The sequence below is a fragment of the Cariama cristata genome, unplaced genomic scaffold (genome assembly GCF_000690535.1).
Source record: "Cariama cristata isolate BGI_N322 unplaced genomic scaffold, ASM69053v1 scaffold10933, whole genome shotgun sequence".
Lineage (NCBI taxonomy): Eukaryota > Metazoa > Chordata > Aves > Cariamiformes > Cariamidae > Cariama > Cariama cristata.
The window spans coordinates 1394-14650 of record NW_009608949.1 but is presented as its reverse complement, the minus strand read 5'-3'; the positions used below and the strand labels follow the sequence as shown (position 1 = coordinate 14650).

Sequence of the window (13257 nt, the reverse complement as noted above, 5' to 3'; positions counted from 1 at the left end):
TTCTTATCTTCTCATCTCAACCCACGGGTCTTACCTTTTCCAGTTTTCCTCCCCATCCCACTGGGGCAGGGGAAGGAGCGAGTGAGTGGCTGCGTGGTACTTAGTTGCTGGCTGGGGTTGAACCACGACAAAGCTTTAGCTGCTGTAGTGAGACCGGCACAGATGTTCACTCCACAGACAGCTCTGTGAGCAAGGACATTTCCACCTCTCTGGCTGTTTGTCCCTAGCTTGAGGCTACCCCCAGCTCTGCTGAGCAAAGGGATTAGGGAAATGCTAGTCAGTCAGCCCACAGGCTCGGCAGTAGCCAGGCAGGGTGCTCCTCACTGTGTGTGGGTCTCCTTCCCCCTGTCCTCTTCTCTCTGAGCAAAACCGAGCAGTTCCCCTTGAACGGTATGCCGTGAAGTGACTAGTCCTGTCTTTGCTTGGCCCTAGGTATGTGAACATCAGCTCTCTGGTGTTCAGCATGGATTCCCAGTTCCTGTGTGCTTCCAGCAACACGGAGACCGTGCACATCTTTAAACTGGAGCATCTCACTGACAGGTGAGGGGGTTAGCCTGGGTTAACCTGCCTGCCCCAGGTGTGTCTCTGCTTCAAAGATCTGCCTTTACACCACAGCTGGCCTCCATTTCCTCACCACATACTCTCCATGAGCAATACTAGCTGCACACACTTTGGCTTTGCGTCCAGAGGGACTCGCTCCTTGGAAAAGCTACACACTGCATCCCTGCTGTCAGCTTCTCCAGGCCTGCTCTGGGTTTATTAGCTTCCACTGTCCCCTGCCTCCTTCCCATGTATCCAGCTAGGCTGGTGCACAATGTGTGCAGGTATCACAAAGAAAGCCTTCGCATATCTGAGATCAGGATCATTTTGTCTGTTCCTGATCTGTTTTGTCACACTGACTGCGGTAGCCCCACTGATGCTGTTTTGTGACCCCCTCAGCCGACCAGAAGAGCCTCCAACCTGGAGTGGTTACATGGGAAAGATGTTCCAGGCTGCTACCAACTACCTCCCTGCTCAGGTATCAGGAATGATGAACCAGGATCGAGCCTTTGCCACTGTCCGCCTGAACATCTCCGGACAAAGGAACATCTGTGCCCTCTCCACGTATGTATTGACATCTGCATTCCCTCTACCACGCCAGCCTGTGAGCAGCTACAACTATCTCTGCTGAACACCAGCACTGCGGCCCCTTATCGTGTACCCGTGCCTGCAGAGCACGCAGGGTGGGTGCGTGCTGTTATCTGTGTGCGAGTGCAGATGTGTTTGGGCTCATGGTGCTTTTCTTATTAGGATTCAGAAGCTGCCTCGACTATTGGTGACTACGTCAGATGGACATCTCTATATCTATAACTTGGACCCGCAAGATGGAGGGGAGTGTGTCTTAATGAAGAAACATAGGTAACTATACCTCCAGACACATCTGATGCAGAGGCTGATCTTTTAAAAAATTAAGGGAAATTTCACCTGAAAGCACAAAATGAAGCTGTAGGAGCAAGAACATTAGAAATGACTTTGTGATTTTAGCTGCCTGATCTGACAGACGTGGGTGGGAACCACATCAGCAGGCAGGGACTTGGGGCTTCTTGCAGAAGAAACTAGAGACATCTCAGATCCTCGGGCAGTTGTGGGACATCTCAGCTTAGGCAGCAGAGGTGGGCAGGCTGTGCCTTAGGAGATGCCTCCAGCAGCAGAGCACTGACCACCACGGTGGAAGAGCACCTTGTGCAGGTGTGAGTGGGTGCTGGAGAGCTGATTTTGGGGGTAGGATAGTGTGGAGGGAGACTGGGAGCTTCCGTAAACAAAAGCCCGCACAGATGCATGCCTGCAGGCATGCAGTGCCAAAGCAGAGCCTTCCCTGCCGCTGTTCAGTTTGTATACAAATTCGATTAAGCATGTAAGCCTCCCCCCACATCTGGGCTACTTGGCTCCAGATGTGAAGCCTTTGGGGTGGGGTGCGATGTAACATGTGCTCTAAGCCGGGAGGTGGCTGACAGCCAGGAAAATGCCAGCAGTTTTTTGAAAAGCCACAAAACAAAAGCACTTCAAAGCTGCGCTGTCCAGCGTGCTCCGGCAGCCCCACCGCCTTCAGACACTGCTGACGCCCGCCTGCTCCCATCCCGAAGCGGCCGTCCGGAGCTGGCGGGCCAGCTTTGTATGTGGGTTCCTCTTAGCATCAGAGGACTGAAAAGGGCCCTTGGGTCATGAGTTATGTTACATCACACTATATCTCCATTCAAACTCCATCCGAAACTAGCCAGGGCTGCTTTTTGCATGTAGTGTGCTCCTGTTGGAAGCCCTTCAGAGCCCCCTCTGTGATTAGAAACTGTTTGCCTTTGTAACCTAAAGCTTTTGTGGTCAGTCTGTTCCCTTCTATTCTTGTGCCAGCATTGTCCTCTAGCCGAAGTAGTGCTTTCCCTATCTTCTGCTTCCCCCCCTGCTTTACTCATAGAGCACAATGCTCTTCTCTTCTACAGCAGTTAGGGCTGCAGGCAGTGCCTCGATGCAGTGATGCAGATGGGTGATGTGCTTCAAGGAGACATGGATGCATGTGCTTGTCTTAGCCAGTGCTGGGGGAGGAATGGTTGGAATCAGAACTAAGTCTTCTCCCCTCTCTTCTTGCTCCTGTGCAATTAGTCTGCTTGGCTCAGGAAAGATGGAGGAGAACAAAGAAAATGACCTTCGGCCTCCATTACCTCAATCTTACGCAGCAACTGTAGCCAGACAAAGTACAGTGCCTTCAACTTCGACCATGCCAGGTAAGCATCAGGTCTGCCTTTCCTCAGGCAGAAGCAAGAAAGCCACCTGGGCCAAAGTGGAGAGTCTCCCAGCTTCCAAGGTTTCAACCAGAAACACCACTTGAGCAATGCAGACTGGGGCAGCAGGACTCTCTGGGACTCACCCAGTTCATCCTCTGCCCCAAAACCAGGGCAGGCATTTTCTGCTTTGCTTCCCGGGACCCCTTGCCAGCACTTCTCCTTGTGCAGAGCTGTACCACAAACGGACCCGCCAGCAGAGCAGTAACCACATCCGAACTTCACAGTTTGTCAGACAGCAGCTGCTGCCAGGCTGGTTTCCAGGAGTTGAAACTGTGGGTGTAGAAGTCAAATCTCACTATTTTTGTAGGAAGATCGCTACAGATTCTCCCAAACCTGGTGCAACTTACCCTAACAAAGCTAGCACTAAATTGTTGCGGGAGAAAATTGGGTGACTGTCTCATTATATTCCTGAGTCTAAAGGTCCACATACAGATGTGGATCTTCTTCTGAAATTGGTGCTTACATTCATGGCAGGAGGAGGAAAACTTCTGCCACAAGAGCTAGCCATGTAGTCCGTTCCCTAATCTGTAGGGTCAATGGAAATACCTTTCTCTTCCGCAGTACCCCAGAGCTCTGCCAAAAAGCCAGAGAGAGCAGCTCTGTGCTAAAAAGGTGCTAACATAGTGTTTCCACTGTTTGTTTCCAGCCTCCTTCCATCCATTCATCCGTAACGTTTTGTATTTTTACTTGGGCAGGTTATTCGGAGGACGGTGGTGCCCTGCGAGGAGAAGTTATCCCAGAGCATGAGTTTGCAACTGGACCAGTGTGTCTTGATGACGAGAATGAGTTTCCTCCTGTGAGCATTCAGGACCCCTAAAACTGCAATTCAGCCCTCATGCTAAGAAGAAAGTATTAACCTCTTACAGAAGAGATACTGTTGCCCCCACCTTGTCCCAGCTCACTGTGAAGCCTAAAATAACTAATTAAGTTATAGGGACAGTGCCAGGAAAATTACACCCCCACTAAATGGCAGCTGGGAATGGGGCAAAGATGATCAAACCTAATAATTAGAGATGGATCTGAACAAACTTGTTGAATGAAGTACAGATGCAGAATGCCGTTCAGATCCAGATCTAATCTTTGTGCCTTGTGCAGATTTCTAGTATTACTAGGAATAGCTTTAATTTGAACAATACCATCATTTAGAAATAAAAACTTAATATTCCCTGTTGCATTTACAGTCAGTTGTATTAGATTGTGGAATGCAACTGGAATGTACCTGAACATCACCAGTCTCTTCATTTCCAAGCTAACTGAAAAGGAAACTCATTTTCCAAGTACAAAGATGAAAGGCATAACAGACTCTTAAACCGTTTTATGATTTTTATATGGCACTTTCTCAGTTACCGTTGGAAGGAGATACTGGCTTTTTAAAATCTAACTTAAGCCTGGCAGTGTCTTTCCAGCACCTTTTCCTATTACACATGCATTTCTTGTGTTAAGTATCTAACCCCTAAATGGACAGATGTTGGTACTGTGCTATGACCTGGTTGTAATTAGCTGTGTCTTCATAATAGTAATGCATTAATACAGCAGAATATTGTAATGGATTTCAAGTTGTAGACTTGCCAGACTTTTGAATCCCTTACTCCATTTTTATATATTCTGCTGTTGGAGCTTTGCCTGAAAAGGAGGAAGTAGAAACTTTATCGGCATCCCAGGATTTGTTCCGTGTGCTCAGGCTGACCTCTGTGAGGCACTTTCCTATTAACTGATGCAAAGTGTTATTTAGATAAAAAGTGACTAGCTCATGACTGCCTTTGAAACAACACTACCCAAATCCCACTCAAGTCACATAAACCTTAGACCAATTCTCTTTTGTTACCTGTAACATAGCCTGCTGCAAACTGAAAACAAGAGTTTTCTAGTTGTCCGATTCTGTTACCCAAAAAAGATATTTAGAATGTCTCCCCTCTGGTCAAAGTCATGTGGCCACGGAGAAGCTGGTGGCCCAGGCCCCTGGAAGGAGCAGCAGGGCCAGAGAGAAATTCTTTGCTCCCTTCTGATGAACCTGCTCTTGAACATGTAGTTTGGGGACAAGCAAATGCCAGCAAGCAGGAATCACGCTGCTCCTGAATGAGCCTTCCTGCTGGGACTCTGCCGTATAAAAGCAGCCCCAACTCCCTGCTGTACAACAGCAGGCGCTTTATTAAATGAACTTTGATCTCTCAAAATCCTGTGCCGTAATTAACCTGACAGAGCAACTTACATGTGTAATGTTACGGAGGAGGTGGTGTGGGAGGGAAAGCGCTTTCCAAAAATACTCCCTGATACGATGGCTTAGCAATTGGAGCTTCCAGATAAAGTCTCTGCAGCCAGGATGCCGGTTTTGCCCCTCCGTTGCTGACGGTAATGTGTTTTGCATCTGGTCAACCACCTAGTGCGGCGCTGGCTCCCACTGTGTTCGTGCATACGGAGAGTAGGTCGGGATGTTTTGATGCTCTGAATTTCACTGAACTTCGCTGTTTTCTCAGCGTTGAGATGTTCGGTCTCAATGACGCGTTCAAGGGGGGTTTCAGGCATCGGTCACTTCTGTGCGGAGAAGGAGGGAGAGAAAACCTGACCTTATCCAACAAAAATGTTTTGACAGCATTCTGCTTTGCGGAAACATGGGAAGGGTTTTGTTTGTTTTCCAGTGTGCAACAAAAAGACATTTAAAAACCTCAAATCTTGTGACAAAATGGAATATTCACCCACAGCCCACGCCATGAGTACGGCTTTGAACTTAGGCATACTTTTGGAGAAACGGCAGTGCTCAGACCCAGCAGTTCCTCTCCATTTTGAAACATCTTGCCTTCCCTTGACCTCAACAAGACTTCAGAGGCTCAGCTGTGAAGAGTGAGGAAAAGCAGCTTCAGTCCAACATGAAATCTGTTGCCGATTGTCAAAAACTGCCTCTTTGTTAAACAGAAGGAGGGACAGATCAGAGAAGAGATTAGAAGTCCAAGGAGGGCTCATAAAAAGTGGCCTGAACAAGAGTGAATGTGGATGTTGCTACTGATTGTACCAGGACTGCTGAAGGATCCTGCGGCAAGAGGTCAAACAAGTTCAATTACGTCTCTTGCTTGCGTTGATGGGGTGGATTAAGCACTTTCATGTCCACTCTTGATCTTACGCAAAAAGGACTCGGGCGTTATTGAGATGGACAGCAGGCTAAAGCCTCAGGTGAGGAGAAGGTGCCACGCTTGAGCCGTGCTAGGAGGAGGCTGCATCGCCCTTGCTCTGCGGGGTCAGAAGGCTTTGTGGGATGGGAAGAGCAAACCCATCCAATGCAAGTGGTTGCAGCGATTATGGCTGTTTTCTGGTTACCTGCCCGAGCTGCCACTTTTCTGTGGGTCTGTCGGTGTCGGTGAGGTTTGCAGCAGTGTCAGGAGCTGTTGGTGTGTGCTTTGGGCCAGGCAGGGCACCACTTGGCCAGCTCCACTTTCGGGAGCCACCGTAGTAGGTCTCCCCACCAAGGCACGGTCAGAACATTTTTGGGGTAGTGCTGTGAGGTTCTGACAAAAAGAAATCCTATAGGATTCAGCAAGCAAGATGGCCTGTGGGGACCTGAGGAATGCAACCAGGGGATCTTCTTAAAACTTCTGGGATTCCGTAGGAAAGGTGATTTCTTTCAGGAGATTGCTCAGTGCCTTTCCAGGCATGTGTGATCCATCCTGCCTTTGGCTGCACGCTGAAGCTTGTCAGCTTCAGGACCAGAGTTGATGTGAAGCCTTTATCAGGGGAGCCATTTCATTAAGTCAGGCTAGATTGCATACGGCAGTCAGCTCTTCAAAGACAGCTTCCCCTCACTGATACACAGTCTTTAAAAACATCTCTTTCACTTCGATTTTTGCCTACCTCCAAAACTGTTTGGGCAGCCTGCCCGTGCTGCCAAAGGATGCTGCTGCCTCTGGCTCCTGCCCGCTGTGCTGGTTACAGGATGCACAGGACAGAATGAAAACTCCGGCCCGGCGGTGAGCAGCAGCCGTCGCCAGCTCCTCGCTGCAGCCCCGATCCTGCCTGCTCCCTGGAAGGACGGGCAGGAGCAGGAGCTCCAGCAGCCCCTGTGCCGCAGCCGCCCTCGCCAGCACGACGTCCCCACCCTGGCAGCGCTGCTGGCTGCAATGGGGGGAGAAATCAGTGCCCCAGCCTGGGGTCCGCACGCATCCCCGCTGCTCCAAACCACGGATCTTAATACGAACAACCAGGTTGCAGATGCATCTTCAGCTCCGTGGGACTGGTATTTGCCCAAGGTCCTCCTCACTGTTTGCTGGATGGTGTTTTACTCATTCTGTTGTGCGGATATGCGACACTAATGAAATGAAGTGAATTTTTTTTTTTTTTTAACGGCTGTTAGCAGAGGAAAGGCCATAGATTTTGTAGTGAAGCTCTACTAGTAATCATATTTCATGGGGGATGAGCAAGTTTGGCAGAATCTGTCTGGTCTCCTCTTCCTCATGGCAGCTCCTGCCCCAGTAGCTCAGACAGGCATTTTGGGCAGCTGGGGCTTGCAGGATTAAGCCCAGCTTATCGGTACATTATCTGAGGTCCCTTGGGAAACGTGCAATCCAGTGCCAATGACTTGTGCCTCAAAACTGGGCAAGTGATGGTCCTGAAACCCATGGAGAGATGGGTCCCAGGAGGAGGAGCTGGCAGGGACCCTCCTGCAGCTGGGGCTGTGGGGATCGCAGCCGTACTGCTGGGAGAGGCAGGTCACGTCTGGCGAGGCTGGAGCTGATAAAAGGGAGCTCTGTGCCTTGGCTCGTGGTTCGTGTCCGCAGAGGCACCGGCCTCGGGTGCTGCGGCAGCCCCGCAGCTCTGCCCAAGCCTCATCCAGAAGTAGGTGCACATCGTACCCCGAGGTCTCCAGCCTCGCCCTGTGCCATGAGTAGCTGATGTGAAGTGGTTCAGGGTCCTTGCTGCTGCCTGTTCTTCTATGCACCTGCTTTACTCTTCCACTCAAAGGTTTTGCTGATCCTTAGGCTAGGCTTCCCCTCACCTAATCCAGTCTAACCTGTAGGTGTTTAACTCTGGGCTCCGTCTGGAGAGCCCGGAGAGACACAGTGATGCAGGGCATGCACTTTTCCCCTCCCGCCATGCCAGGAACTGAACTTTTTGGGAGGGCTTTGCGAGGCAAACAGACTTCACCCCCAGTAATTGAACTCCTGCAAGCGTGGCTGTGCTCATCCCAATGCCAGCTAGAGCCAAGACACACTTATCACCAAGCCAGATGGTCCCTGTTCCCAGGACTGTAAATTTGGGGAGGGGGAGAGTACATAAATAAACCACTCACAAATCTGCCTTTGAATGGAAAGTAACACACTGCAGGACATCCCTCCCTCTTCTACTCCCATGTGCGTAAAACCAACTTGAAACACACCCTGTTGCTGGGAAAAGTAAGGCCATTCTGTTTTGATTTTGGTAGATAATCTTGTGCCGTGGAGGTCAGCCGGGGAAAGCGAAGAGGTCATGATGAGGAGCAAACATCCGCGCTTAGAACAGCTGCTGGGAAGTGCTTTGGAAAAGCCAGGAATTTCGAAGAACTGATTTGTGAGTCCCCAAGACGAGAAAAAACATATAAATCCAAGGTGGGCCACTGCTTTTTCCTATGGTATGTTTAAGTGAATACCTGGCCCCGCTAGCCCCTTGTTTTACTTTGTGTCTGGGTGGGGTGTCGATGTACTGTATGCACATTGCTATATTTAACAAACTATATGTTAGAACTACAATGTAAATGCTAATTTAATCAGATTTGTATGTAACCAGAATTTTATATACCCGTTTGTCCCTTTTCTAATTTATGCTGGTTTATGTGTATAAATGTACTTAGAGGAAGATATATTAAACTTATGTCTTTGTACAGTATATACATACTATTTTACCCAGGCAAAGTATTTTTGCAGTGATATTAGAGAAGATGCCATTTGCTATGTTTAAAGACAGAATAAAGTCACGGTCTGTCCCTGGCAGCTCGCTGCCCGTGCTCCTGCTGTTCTTTGTGGGGCCCTAAAGATGTCAGTCGTGATTAAGTTTTAGGAGGGGGAGAGTGGGTTTGGGGGCCTGGAGTGGGGACAGCTGCTCCCACACAGCCCGACCCACCTGGCCAAGTCCGCACAAGGCCACTTAGGGCTTGTCCAAAGAAAGATCTGGGTGCGTAAATTGGAGTCTAAAATTGTTTCAGAAAACCCTCATTCAGCTGCTGAGAAATCCCAGTGGTTTCTGAAGTTTCAGTTGCACCTTCAGTTTTGCCTTTGCAGCTCCCCAGGCCTTTGCATCTGCCCAGAAATGGCCCCATAAGAGCTGTTTCGGCCCATCTGCGCCCCTGGCATCGCACTGGGATCGCCAGGAGCCGCTTCTCTGCCTGGAGCCCTGCTCTGCTGGGAGATGTCAGGGCGGGGACCTCTCCCTGATCTCCCTAAAAAAAACCCAAAAATGCAGTTACACCACTGATCTTTCCTTGCAGAGTTGACAGGGTCCGGCTACCCCAGTTCTGCACTGCAAACCTCTGCCCCACAGCTTCCCAAAGAAAGCCTTTTCCAAAGACTGGGACTTGGGTGCTTGTCTTGGGGCAATCCCTGACCTCCGCTGCGGCAGTGTGAAGCGGCCGCAGGACCAGCCGAGCGTCCTCTCCAGCGGGAGGGCAGCACTCGGGGAGAGCCAGGACCCTCTTTCTTTTACAGGCAGTTGGGGCTTTAACATAACCCCGTTAATAAACCTCACTTGGCAGCTGGCGGAGCACGTCCTCCGTTGCCTCTGCTAGCCGGGAATTTTCTCTCTGCAGCCATGGACTTCCAGGGTCTCGGCACCAGAAGGGACGTTTGCTCAGAGGCTGTGGGTCCCGTCCTCCCCTGCCTTGTGCTCCCACCAGCCACTCCTGTAAGGTCCATTTTAGAGGAAAGCCAAGCCAATATCCCAGAGGAATTCTCTCCCAAAGCCAGCTCTCGTAGAAGGTAGTTTTAATCCAAGACCTGGCTCTTTCTCAGGTAAAAAGCCTGTCTCCTTCCATGTGCCCAGAGCCACCAGGCACTGCCGTGCTCTGCCGAGGTGACGGTCCTGCTCTGCAGCACCGGGGACCCTGTGTGTGCTCACACAGACCCACAACTAACTCGCCTCCCTGCTTCACGGCACGGAGCAAAGGGGACCGCAGCCTCCATCTCCCTGCTCCATGGCCAACCGCCATTCTGGAGCCAGCATGCACAACAGTCCCGTCCACAGAAACCAGACTCGAGAAAGGAGCAGCCTGAGCAATTATTTGCTTAAAGACAAAGCCGCGTTGCTCGTCTTTCCGTGAAATGGTCCAGGGTGGCTGCGTGAGACCCAGGTGCTCGGCATCGGCAGGCCACGTGCTGCGCGTTGCAGCAGGGGGTCGCGGCTGGGTCTTTGGAGTAATCTGCAACAGAGACGTTGTCTGTTGCGATGTCCTCCAGAGCTCGGGCGTAAGCCCTGCTGATTGCAGGTAGCACTGCCTGATACTCTCTGGATGCCACATCCAAAGGCTCCTGCTCCTGGATATCACGATCCAGATTGAAAATGAGGGGTGGCTGGTGATGCTCAGCTGGCCCGATGCTCCCATCGCAAGCCATCGCCCCTCCTAGGGAGGAAACAAGAGAAAAACACTGGAGTCCCAGGCTGCCCAGGGATCACCTCTGTATTCCTCACCTCTCTGTGATGGCCCAGTCCATGCCACATCCAAAGGCTCCTGCTCCTGGATATCACGATCCAGATTGAAAATGAGGGGTGGCTGGTGATGCTCAGCTGGCCCGATGCTCCCATCGCAAGCCATCGCCCCTCCTAGGGAGGAAACAAGAGAAAAACACTGGAGTCCCAGGCTGCCCAGGGATCACCTCTGTATTCCTCACCTCTCTGTGATGGCCCAGTCCCTCCATGTCCCAGCTTTGGGAGCCCGGGTCCTGCTGCCAGTCCGAGGGTGCTTCCCAGACCAACAACCCCAGGCTGCAAAGCCCATCCCTCCCTGGGTTTGCTCTTGCTTGAATTAACCTGAGTTGGTTTTTACCTGTATCTGCAGGGAACCAAGAATTCCAGAAGTTTTTTCCCAGACTTTACGATCTCTAAAGGGGACACAGTACCTGTGGTGTAAAACGCCTTGTACTGAGCCAGCCGTAGCGTCTCTATCTCGCCGTCCTTCCCAGCTGCCCCGCTGTTGGGGTGGAGCAAAACCTGAAGGAAGAACAGAAAAGTGCCCATCAGCCCGTTGCAGAGAAAACCTCCTCTGTGAGATCCGCTCCCTCCCCAGATGAGACCGCGTCCCACCCGGGCACCCATTTAGAGGCAACATTTACCCCCTGGACTCTGAGCAACCAACCGAGTTTTGCTTGCTGAAGGGTGAGGTGACAGCAAAAGGGCACCGGGAAACACCAACATCTCTCTGGTGCCTTCCTGGCCCTGCATGCAGGACCCCCTGAATCTACCTCCCGAGACCAATTCTACTGCAAGAAAGCGATCACGAAGGTGTAGGGGCTTTCAGCAGAGCAGGGCAGAATATTTTGGAGCTGCGATGGGCTCAGGTGCTCTATGTCACCCACCACCGCCCGACGCCGACGAGGCACCCATCGCCCTGGGTGCGCACGGCTCAGCTGTGGCAGGGACGTCGAAGGGAGCCGATGCGAGCAGCAAGCCACAAGCTGAGGGTGAGCTCATGCGAAGCGGAGGCTGCACGGGTAGGTGAGGTGTTGGAACATCGCTCCCGGTCCTGACTCACCCCGCTGTGCGAGCGCTCCCTGCCCTAACGACGGCCGACCCGGCACAGGGAACGGGGCTGAGAAGGAAGGGAAGAAGGGAAGGGTGGGTCGAATCTCTCCCTTTCGGTATTTAGGACACTTGATCCGCACAGGACGACTGCTTTGGCACATGCGAGCGAGAAGACAAGTGAGCTGGATGGTTCAGCGGGCTCGTCTGTCATTGCTGCGGAGCCAATGGCTTCATTGAGGGATGAGTCAGTTGAGGTTTCCTCCCTGGGAACTGAGTTTAAAAGTGATTCAAGAAATTTCCACTGTGCTAAAAATTAGAAACATCTGCTGAAGTTGTAGGCAGCTGCGGTGCCAAGTTTAGTAACAGCGTTCGCAGCTGATCAGCGCGGTAATGCCTCAGCAGGTGCCCGGTGCGGAGCCCTGTCCCGGCACGCAGCACCGCCGGGCACCCAGCGCGGTCGCCCGGAGATGTCGATCCCGCGCTGCCTGGTCTGGATGCGGCTGCTGGCTCGGGGGACCGGCTGGTAACTCATGCAAGAAATGCCAGGATTCGGGGTGGGGGGCGATCTCCAAATGCTCTCAGTTTTCTTTATTGCCCTCTATTGCAAGGTAAATTAAAACAAAAATTCACCTTCTGGAATTTGGTTTAAAAATCGTGGTTTAGGGAACAAAATCAAGAGTGTAAAGTGGAAGAGGTGTTGCAGTGTAAGTTGGCTGCAAGGGGGAAACCCTCGCTACAGAGTCCCCTTCTGCTGACACGCCTCGGTCAGAAGAAAACAGCTCTAAAGTAGAAATCAGCAAATATTCAAGGACCCTTGAAGCCAAGATACCAGGAACGGAACCAATTCGTCTGCCTCCAGCGCTAAAGCTTTGCCTACACCCCACTGCCAGTCGGCCTTACCTTTAGCAGCCCAGTTGGGATGCTGCCATCTCGGTGGAAAGGCGCTCAAACCTCCCTTGCTACCAACAAGCGCGTTCCTATACCTGCCTCGGAAAACCCCACGATAAGAAAATCTCTTAGAATTTACTGCGTAATTAAGGAGTTTGTTTCGATTGAGTTTGTTTCATGAAACATTCCCAGGTCTGCAACCCTTCTATTGATCTGTGACACTCTTATTTTAATTTAAAAAAAAAAGGGGGCGGGGGAGAAAAGGCCTCTTTTCCCCAGAAAACCCATTGTCTGAACTTGGTGCTCTGGGGGGGAGCAGGCACACACCCCTCTGCCATTAAGCTAATGGAAAGAGCTTATTTGTCTGACACTTGTACCCTTGATACATTTTGTAGGATGTGTTTATTTTTACTGTAAATAGCCTTTGCTCAAAACAGGACCTTGGCGTTGCCCCAGCCCCATCGCAGGTTGTGCCGGTGCGGAGCTGGGATGCTGAGCAAGGTTACGTCGGGGACCCCCAGCCACCCCAGGGACCCCAGTTAGGAAAGCAGCGATCGATGGCGTGTGGAAACCGGGCAGTGGGGTGAGCAAAGGAACCGCTTTTGGGAGGATCTGTGTCAAGGAAAACCCTGCAACATCAAAGGGGGGGTTGCTATCAGCCCCTCACAAGTGGGAGATGAAAGGCAGAGAGCCAAGAGGGGAGGGAGCGGGGACACACAGTTATTCCTGATCACCCCATGGGGCCGGAGCAGGTGGGTGCTGTGCATCCCCCAAGGTCACCCCATCCCGCAGCAGCGCGGGCAGCTGCATCGCATCCCCTGGGGATGCCCACCCTGCTCATGCTGCTGGGAAGGGCAGGCAC

At 51.6% G+C, this 13257-nt stretch overlaps 1 protein-coding gene across 1 annotated transcript in view; it reads left to right on the top strand.

Annotated features, from left to right (window-relative positions):
* The window catches only part of WIPI1 (WD repeat domain, phosphoinositide interacting 1), a gene marked incomplete at its 5' end in the record, with an annotated part of 20741 nt that extends 11974 nt beyond the window's left edge, over positions 1 to 8767 (top strand). The window contains 6 exons of the mRNA XM_009697348.1: positions 433 to 540; positions 940 to 1104; positions 1291 to 1398; positions 2635 to 2756; positions 3512 to 3612; positions 8224 to 8767. Coding sequence (XP_009695650.1) covers positions 433 to 540; positions 940 to 1104; positions 1291 to 1398; positions 2635 to 2756; positions 3512 to 3612; positions 8224 to 8271 — 652 coding nt within the window. The remainder of the gene's footprint in view (positions 1 to 432; positions 541 to 939; positions 1105 to 1290; positions 1399 to 2634; positions 2757 to 3511; positions 3613 to 8223) is intronic.
* Between the last annotated feature and the right edge of the window lie 4490 nt (positions 8768 to 13257).